This window comes from Uloborus diversus, chromosome 1, assembly GCF_026930045.1.
Source record: "Uloborus diversus isolate 005 chromosome 1, Udiv.v.3.1, whole genome shotgun sequence".
NCBI lineage: Eukaryota > Metazoa > Arthropoda > Arachnida > Araneae > Uloboridae > Uloborus > Uloborus diversus.
The window spans coordinates 170527259-170537738 of record NC_072731.1 but is presented as its reverse complement, the minus strand read 5'-3'; the positions used below and the strand labels follow the sequence as shown (position 1 = coordinate 170537738).

Here is a 10480-nt window from a genome sequence, read left to right as displayed (position 1 = left end):
GCTTCATTATTACTACATACTGTACGTACGTATCGTACTGTTTTATTTTATACCTTCCTCTCCCATTGATCATTGATTTTATGTGTCGTAATTCGTAACAGTATTTTATGTTGAATAATGCAGCTTTAAAACAAAATACAGTAAAAATTCTGCTCTTTGTCTAAGAAATTGTAATATATATATAAGAAATAGTCTAAAAACTTTGAGGGGTGTTTAAAAATGTCTAAAAAAATTGGGTATGTTAATAAAAAATTCGTATACATACCCTTTTCCACAACGCGAAATTTCGACTCACGCGAGGGGTCGAGGAACACATCCCTCGCGTAAGTCGAGACTCGACTGTATTTGATGTTTCTTCTCTATAAAATGTGTTGAGTATAGACCCATTGCCCCCCCCCCGGAACACCCTTTGCCCCCCCCCCCCCAAAAAAAAACTTTGTGACGATGGACTTGGTTGAGTGTTTCCAGGGGCGCCCCGAATCCAAATTCTTGGGAGGGGGAAATTCTCAATTTACTGAATAAAACGCCGAACTTGAACTATGATGAGGAAAAAAAAAAAAAAAGTTCGTGCATTGCAAACTTATATCCAACACTTCTTGAAATTTTTAGAGGGAATGGAATGGCAAACTGATTATTTCCTTCTTGTGACGTAGCTTTTCGTTTGACCAATTGCAATGACACACTAACCGGTACGTCATCAATTCGTGTGAGTGTAGATAAATGAGATAAATACAAGTTCAGCAACATTTCGGAATGTTAGCTCAGTCTTCGACATGATTTTCTACGTGCTGCTAATAGGGATTTTTGCCGTCGCCTGGTCGAATCGTAAATATTTATAGTTTTTATTGTAACTTCTTAGCACAAAAATTAGCTGTTGCGCAATAATGTTTCTAGCTAGATTTTACGTTTTTTTTTCTTTCTACACTTCAAATTGACCTTCTCTTTTGTCGCTATAATAAAGTTCGCCAATGTGCAAAATTAGAGAAAGCTTACACTTTTTTTTTCTAAAGAGATAGAATGCTATTTTTTTCTTTTATGAGCATTTAAAATCTTACTTTCAAGCGGGTTAATGGGAAATGGATACTTTCTTTTCTTTTAAATAGTTTTTAGCGCTGCATAAGCTTCACAGTTAATGAAAAAAGTAAAATGTTTTTTGTGGTCTACACTGTATTTAAATTAAAGAATTTAGGAAAAAAAATCAATTTTCATACAGGATTTAAAAAAAAAATATTAGAAGGAGATTACTTTTATTCTTCCTCAAATGTGTGGGAAACAGATATGGAAACGCGATTTCTTTTGATTTGAGACGATTTAAGTGCTATGCCTTGTCTGAAGTGCTTCATAAACAATAAAATTTTATAAACTTCAAACTGTTTAAATGCAGTGGTTTCCAATCTGTGGGACGCACCTCCTTAGGTAGGCATTAGGCAATGAATTATAATGAAGGCTACACGCAGCTCTTACCAAAATTTTTGAACAGAAAGAAGTAGGTGACGGAAAATAAGAATCAGTAAAATGTATTCACTATGGTGTTCTGGTTTGAGCACTAAAACCGGTATCGTTTCCACGACATCAAAGTTTGAGAAAATTTGTGCTCGAAAACAAACCCACCCATCGCATTAATATTGCATTGATATTTTACCTATGCTGTGTTTAAAACATTAATTTTTCGGTAATTTTCTACCATTTGTTAAGTGTAGTAAAACTATTAACATTCAAATTACAATATAATAATAACAAATGTGTTTTGGGGCTTGAAAACTATTTAATAGAAAACATGTAGTTGTTTTAATCCAGTGGTGCAAAATTCCAACATTAAGATGAATCACGCGGGCCAGAGCAAATATGAAATTTAATTACATTATTTTTTTTTTCTAGATAGCATAGGAAAACAAGGAAAATGAAAGACAATTAAAAGCAAAAAAAAAAAAAAATGCTGTCATCATTACTACATGCCTATTTCATTGACACGTACTTTACTCCTGTTTTTTAGAAACCAATTTATGACTGCTTGGCTTCAGATTTGCTACAATCATTCATAGCACCGGACAAAAACGATCAATAGTTTCGGAAGGTTTTTGAATATATTTTTCGTTTCGTAACATTGAACACAGCGGCGGGTCAGATGGGTGAGCCTCGCGGGTCACATATGGTATAGGGACCATAGGTTGGGCACCACTGTTCTAATCCATTAAATAAATTGTAACACCAGGATAGCAATTGCAAAATCAGATTGTTACGAAAATTGAAGGAGATGGGGGAGGCAAAACAATAATAGGGTGGTTTCCTTCAATCAAAAGTACTACTTTTAGTCATTAAAATGGATAGAATGAGCAAAAAAAAAAAAAAAAAAAAAAAAAAAAAAAAACATGGACCCAGAAAATACTTTCCTTTTCCCAACAGTTTTTTTTAATTAATTTTTTAAAATGTCCGATTTTTCAAACAAGGCGTGGTCTTTATGACATTACAAATGATGCATTTTGACGCATCTTTCTACCACGGTTCCACGTTATGATAATCAACAAGCGAATTAAAATTGCGCTCTACTCTTGCCATCAACCATATCGTTGCCAATACACGTGAGTAAAGATGCGAATTAAATATTTTGTTCTGTGAATGGCAACATTGAATGACATTTCATCATTTGTGATGTCACACGACACAAGTGTAAACAATGAAAGCGCAACGATTTAAGTATTTTCTTAAAAATATTGAACTTAAATAAATTATTTAAAAAATGGTCAGATCCTATGTTTTTAAGCATGCTCTTTCAGATAGAAATACTTTTAAAATTTTAGAAACGACCCTATTGTAAAATCAGATTGTTACGAAAATTGAAGGGGATGGGGGAGGCAAAACAATAGTTGTAGAGATGAAAATGGAAGTCAGGTATATAACGTTTGGAAACTTCTGCTCTAATACCTTACAGTGATGCACAATTAGAAAGAAGATAATTCAGTCTATCTTTTGAAATAATTAATGGAAAGCTTCTTTTTTTCTTCGTTCATTTTTGCTTCCCTTAAAATATATTTTCAGGCGTGTATAAATGTTTTCGAATATCACATATTTATCTGCGATAGAAAATGTTTTTAATTTTTAGATTGCATTTTCAGATGCTGAAAGATAGTTTTAAATTCCAGATTGACATTTTGAGAGGATTGAAGAAATTTGTTAACTTTAGTTAATGTTTTCAATTTCTGGGAGATTTTTTTCTATTTTAAAGTGCAAAACTTCAATTGACTGAATAAAAAGCTTAGTAAAAACTTTTTAAAATAAATACACACTGCTTTTGTATGGAGGCTATTTTTTTACAAACTAATTGGTCGAAACTTTTAGAGCGATCGTGTGAAATTAATTCGATGATAATGGATGGAGAGAGTATATGGAAAAGTTAGCTCAAATAGTACCTAGGGTGGAAAATCTGCACTAACTGCACCGAAATCTTCTCATTTTGAAATCATGTTATATTTTGCTCTAAAAATGGAGGAATTTGCCAATTCTGCTCCAGCCTGCGCCGAAAATAGAAAACCGAAAATTTCGTTTTTAAAAACTCAAGAAATTTGCACATAGGATGCAAAGATTTGTACATTCTGCTTCTATAACACTAAAATTTGCTGATTTTGCGTCAGCCTACAGCCAGAAATGAAGAGTCGAATGTTCCGTTTTTAAATGCAGTCAAAAGGATGTTCTAATCATCTCCCCCCCCCCTCCGGTTTTTAACAAGAATGTCAAAAAGTCATAAACTGTTCAGCTTGTTTTAAGCTTTATTTAAATCACTAGTGTATTATTATTATTATTAATTTTAAATTTGAAAACATTGCATTTTAGACTTTTCCGTATTGAAAAAATGCAGCAATAAACTATTACTAATCCGTGGAATTCATTTTTTAATGAATTAAACAAGTGTTTCGCTAGAAATTATTTTCGTAGTATTTTAGGTCTACAAAATTTCGTTCTGCTTTGAAGATTAATGTACTGATGTTATGATTAATATGATTATAACATCAAATATAACTCTGATATTATTTGATGTGAATGTTCTTAATTTTTACGAGTCCTAAAACCGTGTTTTAGTGAACATGCCATCAACGAACACATGTTTAGTTGAAACTTGAATCCATGCTTGAGGTTTCAACATTTTTGTATTTTTTAAATGTTTTAATAATTTTACAAACTCGGGTTTTTTTTACCCTAAGCCAGGGTTGCCAACCTGGGAGAAACAGTTTGAGTTTTCAACTTCTAATCCATCTTCAAAACTTGGAGCTACAAAAGTATCATTTTCTTTCAGACTTCGAAGGCCTGTACATAACATACATTCATTGAGCAATCGTAAAATTATTCTGGCACAGAATTTAAAAAAAAATCATTTTTCGAAGGGAAAAAAAAGCCCTATTATTTTGTTCCTATGCCCAAGAACACAAAGTTCGGTTCTATAGATTTATCGTACAAGTTCGTTTATAAGGTATAAATCGACCCCTTAACTTAAGTGAAATTTGGAGAAATTAAAAATTTTTTGTACAAACCGAATTCCATTTCAAGTACGGTACGCCAAAAGCATGGAATCTGAACGTCGCGATACATGTAAAGCCTAAAGCTAAGCAATGTGGGATTTTTGTTGTTTGATCAGTTTGATTGCATAGCTTTTTAAAGTTTTGACATTATGCTTATTTTTACACGTTTTATCTTTATTTATTTTTGTTTTTGCAGCGGTAAGGATTTGTGTACCAGAGTCTTTGTCTAGTGACTGTGCTTCTATGTCCCAGGATGTACCTGATTCATTTACTTGCGTCATAGCCCCTGACATGTAAGTCTTTTTAAATGTGATGTACCTATGTTACAATAAATATTTATTTTGACCACTAACCTGAAATAGTTGCATCCATATTCTTTTTTTCCCGTCTCTATCTCTAGTAAATAACTTCAGTAAAGTAGTTTTTTTTTTTTTTTTTGCATTTTTGGCATGTTTTCTCTTGCGAGGCATTTTCTTGGGATTTTGGTGCAGTTTGTTTTTTAATTGGATGCGTTTTTATTTTAAATTGGTTTTTGTTCATTATTTTTTAAAATAAAATTCTTCTAAGATTTTGCATTTTATGTTTCAATACTTTAAAAAATTTCTCATGTGATCTAACAGAGAATAATCTGCAACACCAACAAGGTTTTGTAAAAGGAGCTATTGTTTCCAAAGCGTAAGAAAAATGCGCTTTTATCAATAGAAGAAGCTGAAACCATTACTCCTATTTACAAGTTTAGAAAAACTTCCTAGCTTTTATTTTACAGTAAAATAATCCAGCATAATTATTGCTGATGCAAATGATTTCCTTGGATTTAATTCGAATCAAAATACTCACCCCAATTCTCCACCTTTAGTTTTAGAAGGGATTAGTTTTGCAACTCAATTTTCACTCACTTCCTGTGATCGGATTCTTTTAAAATTTTGTATGTGACCTCAGACTCAATTAAAGTGAAATATTCTACAGTTAAATTAATTAATTAACCATTAATTATTAGTTTATTCCGATTTTAATCAATATCTTTGCATGAATTCTTTAATACGATGCAGGAAAAATACTCGCACTTATTAAAATTAAATATCCACAGAAACCCCTGATTTTTCTGCATCAAATAAAATTTATTTCCTATTTTCCAAGTTAATTAGAACATGAATTATAATTATGTTTAACTAATTTTATGCTAAAATGAAGGTGAGCCTTCAACGACATACATAACTCTAAGTGCAAAGGATAACTATCAATGAGAAAACTTACACCTTTGCTTATTCGCAACTCCAACATACTATAGGGAGCACTGCAGCCACTGTCTAATGGCGTATGAAAAAGGTAAAACAAACAAATGCCGTAACTTATAACTCGCTTTGAAGCTTAGTGAATGACAGTAATTTTTTATCGTGTTTGTAGGAAGCTTTCTTTTCTGTTCTTCTGAAATTACATTACACTACAAACTGAATGAAGCCTGGAATTTACTCCAAAGAAAACACGTGGATTGGAATGTTTTACCTTTTTCGGTAGCATTGTTAATCACCGCAAGGTAGCGTATTCGAGCTCTGGAGTTGCGAATACCATTTACAGAGCGATAAAATTGTTAATCAAGTTAGAATTGCATCAATTGTCTGTTGTGTGTGCCCCATATTTTTCCTTTTAAAGGTTACAAGTATTTCGATAGCTATTAAAAAAGTATCACAAATTCTTTAGGCAATCTAAAAAATTCAGAGACTGTATGAGGCTTTAAATCTACATGAAGCAAAGATAAATTATTTTATACTTTTCAGTTTATTTTAAAAACATGGTACGGGAAAAGGGGGATCATGTGAACACGAGGCACACAACATATCGTGTTTTACTAAGATCGCTTCAAGCAAAAAATCTGGAAAAATTCTCAAATAAGAGCAGAACCAGTCAACCATTTGTACCTAATGGACAAATATTTTGAGCAATGAGCCATTTTATGTGTCTGTGGTGGCAACTTCTTTGTTTTAGCAGGTATTGAAAATTTTTAATTTCTTTTCACACTTTTCTTCTCGTGAAAACATTTTCAAAACAAACTACAATGCTAAACCTAAGTATTACGAACCATTCTATGAGCATTCAAGTGAATTTATGACAATGGTTAATTTTTTTTATTAAATTAAAAATTCTGTATTTTTGCGAGTTAGCTCTAAAGTAGACAATGGGGCACTTGTGAACATATCTATAGGGGCACAAGTGAACAGTTCTCATATCCGTTCTCCGTAATATTATTGTTAGTGCAGGATATTGTAAGTGTTAAATAATGTGTAAATATTTGTAATATTTTCTTATAATTAGTTTTTAAATTTATTGTTAATTGTTATTAATATTATTAAGTATTTATTTACATCCTGTTTATTATTTTTATTTAAAATTTTTTTTGTTACTAAATTAATTAATTAATTAAATTTTCAATTAAGTCAATAATTTAGAGTCACATAATACTTACAGGAAATAGAAAGACACAAAATATTTTCATTTAACTAAAAACTGAAATTCAAAATCATTTTAAAATACATTATCGAACAACGTATGAAAAACTTAAAAGCAAAATATATGTAGAATAACCCTTACATAGTAAAAAGTTCTTTGTATTATGTAGTCATATTAGTTTTTTCCTAGTCTATTGAGTGATCAGAACAGGCTACGAGGCTTTAGAATTTGACAGTGAGCAGTTATATATTCGGAAAAAAGTACTTTCTTAGTGGAACAATTACTCTACAATTGAAACTGACGCAGTATAGGTTACAAATTCCTCAACGTATTTGTTTTTTAGGTATATGTTTCATATTGAAGAATTTTCCTGTAAAATGTTATGCTTCTCCTACATTTTTTATCCGTGTTCATATATGTCTCAAGCTTGTTCACATGTGCCTCTCTGTAGGAGCACATGGCACATGTGAACAACTGAAGACGTTTCTTACAAATACCATAAAATTATAGAAATATTTTTAAAAAATCCCAAAAACGAAATTCATGACACAAAGAAGAGTTTATTCAATCACAGGGACACTTTTGTGTTGAGAAATTGATCATATTTTTTGAAAAATAAAGAATTGAAAAAAAAAAAATCACATGTACCCCCTTTCCCTCTATATTAAAAATTTTTAAATTCATTAATTATTTTTAAAAAATAGGTTTCATATTTTTCGTGGCAAGTGATTTGAATAATCCCTTTATCGAGTTCAGTTAGACCTACTTATCGATTTCGCCATTAGTCGATTAAACAGTTCAAGAGAGTAAATAGATTTGTTTTGATACGGTCGACTTGGGAGATAAGATCTTTATAAGCTGGCTAAAGGGTGCAGCAAAATAGCTAAATTGGTCGCAAAAGAAGATAAAATCTTAGCTTGGATTTGCTAAAATCAGTTTTTACCTAAATTTCGAGGTAAAATAATATTTAGAGGAGGAGAATAATAGGTGAAATAACCATTTAAAGTAATGAGGATAAAAAATTACTTTCAGCAGTCCTTCTCTATCGTAGCTGTGAGCTGTAACTTCCATTAGGATTTTATTGCAAAAAAACCATGCGGGTTTGCTCCGAATTGTATTGCCTCTTAGCCAGTGTGTCCCATATAACAAAACTTTTGCAATACTTTAATCAAGTATTTAAATTACAACGAATATAAAAATAAGTTTCACCTTAAAACAAGAAAACTTAGAAAGTGACACATTTCTGCTAAAAGAAGCTACTGACCCAACTAAGTGTCTAAAAACCCAGATTTGGGTTGAAACCAGGGCCGCGGAGTCGCGGGGAAAATCACCGACTCCGACTTCTTTACCCCAAAATTGGTCCGACTCCGATTCCGCAAGCTCTGGCAGAGTTTGGAACTTAGTGGGGAAATAACTGCCTCCGACTCTTGAAATTTTCAGTCTTTGACTACAGACTCCGATTCCTTTACCCCAAAATCTGATTGACTCCGACTCCAGCTCCACAGCCCTGATTGAAACACTCAGGGATGAGAGCAACTAGTCGAAACATTTGAAATTGGAGCAGAATCGTCAGCGAATCTCCCTCTTCTTCAAATATATACCAAACACATCTGTAAATGTCCAAGGAAGTTTCTCCAGGCATGTACATTTTTTTTTCTGACAAGAGCCATTCTTCAACATTTGATAACATAAAAAATTGAAATCCAATGCTATTCTGACTTCTTGTAACTAAAGAGGTTTTGAACAATAATCAAAAATTTGCGAATAGCGTTTTATGTTATATTCAGGTATAGTGACCGAAAAAATTAGTCTTTTAATGTCATAAACTGTAAAAATATTTCAAAATTGACACCAACCATTAGCTGAAATAAGTGCAAGGGGAAAAAAAAACACATTAATTTTCGAATTTCGTCAATGTTTTTTAACACGCTTTTATTAGCTTCACCTGTATGTATGTATGTATGTATCTTAAACGGAATCTTGCAACTCAAATTTCGCCTACTTCCTGCAATCGGAATCTTTTGAAATTTGGCACGCGACCTCAGACCCGATGTCAATGCAATATTCTATAATCAAATTAATTAATTAAATATTTAAATTGTTAGTTTACTCCAATTTTAACCAATATTTTGGCATAAATCCAACAGTAAAGAAGAAAAAATTAAAAAAATATATACTAAAAAATGCTTGCAAAAATTATTTAAAAATATCAATAAAAACCTTTAATTTTTCTGCATCAGACAGCTCAGTTATTTTTTATTAATTTTTTTAAACATCCGATTTTGGAATTAAGGCGTGGTCTGTCTGACGTTACAACTGATGTACTTTGACGCGCTACTCCATTGCCGCACTAAATGTTTACGCTCTGCTGTCTGAATGGCATTTCATCGCTTTTGATGCCATGTACAGAAGCGTTAAAATTGAATTTAATCTGCGCACCGATTAAGATAATAGTTAAAAAATATTATTATTTTTTTTCAAATTATTAAAAAAAAAGTTTAAACCCATATTTTTAAATATACTCTTTCAGAAAAAAATGCTTTTAAAATTTTGAAAACGACCCCCTTATCGAAATATTTTTATCCATTTATTTTGAGATTAACAGACAACAAGTCAAATTGGAATAAATTATTACTGTTTGGTATTGCGTGTACATATAAAAATTGCATGTTTCCAGATATGGAGTAAACATGAGTAAGAGTAGAAATTAAAAGGTTGGAAATAGTTAAATTAATACAAGTTTTCTCAAATATTCATTTATGAATATGTTCGAATTTCGACCTCTGGGCGAGCACTAGTATAAAGTAATTGATCAAACACTTAATTTTAATGCAATACAAAAGAGCGTGGGGGGGGGGGGGATTCGTTTCAGTTGTCTTGAATTTCTTCCATTTTTTGTCCATGAAAAAAGGTAAATAGACAGCACCTCACGGTTTTTTTATTACATTAAAATTAAGTGTTTGATCAATTACTTTATATACTTACTCATCCAAAGATTATTTTTTACTTTTCAGATCATTTTGCTACAAAAACGTGTTTTTTTTTTTTAGTTTTTTAAACTATTACTTTTTTAAAAGTAAAATACTCGAAAGGGGGAACAAGTCTCTTGAGGGATCAAATCCCCCTCCCTCCCGTATCGGAAATGTGATGCCAGAAGCCAGATAAATGAGTACAATGTTAGTTTTTGAAAAAGATAAAGAGGATTTCAACAATTTCAAAGAGGCATTCCAAAGTAACTTCCAAAAACTAGTTTTAGATTTGTTCCATTTTACAATTTGCAGTGCACAGTTTTGCGAACTTTTTCCTTAAGACAAAGAGTAGAAAACTGCTTTTATAACTTAGCCAGCAAAATGCATCATGGGCCTTCTAGTTTTTAAAAAAATTCGAACTATGTTAAAAAATTTAAAGTGGTTCAAAGTTACAGGAGGGACTTAAAGACACCCTGATTGACTGCACTAATATTCAAAACTTTGAAAAGCGTTCTCAAATATTTGCTTCCAATGAAAGCACTGCCTTAAGCGGGA

At 31.7% G+C, this 10480-nt stretch overlaps 1 protein-coding gene across 1 annotated transcript in view; it reads left to right on the top strand.

Moving 5' to 3' along the window:
• The first annotated feature begins 755 nt into the window (after nucleotides 1-755).
• LOC129233480 (transferrin-like) overlaps nucleotides 756-10480 on the top strand; it is a 64232-nt gene continuing 54507 nt past the window's right edge. Inside the window, exons 1-2 of the mRNA XM_054867503.1 lie at nucleotides 756-825; nucleotides 4708-4804. Of these exons, the coding sequence (XP_054723478.1) occupies nucleotides 774-825; nucleotides 4708-4804 (149 nt within the window). The 5' untranslated portion in view covers nucleotides 756-773. The remainder of the gene's footprint in view (nucleotides 826-4707; nucleotides 4805-10480) is intronic.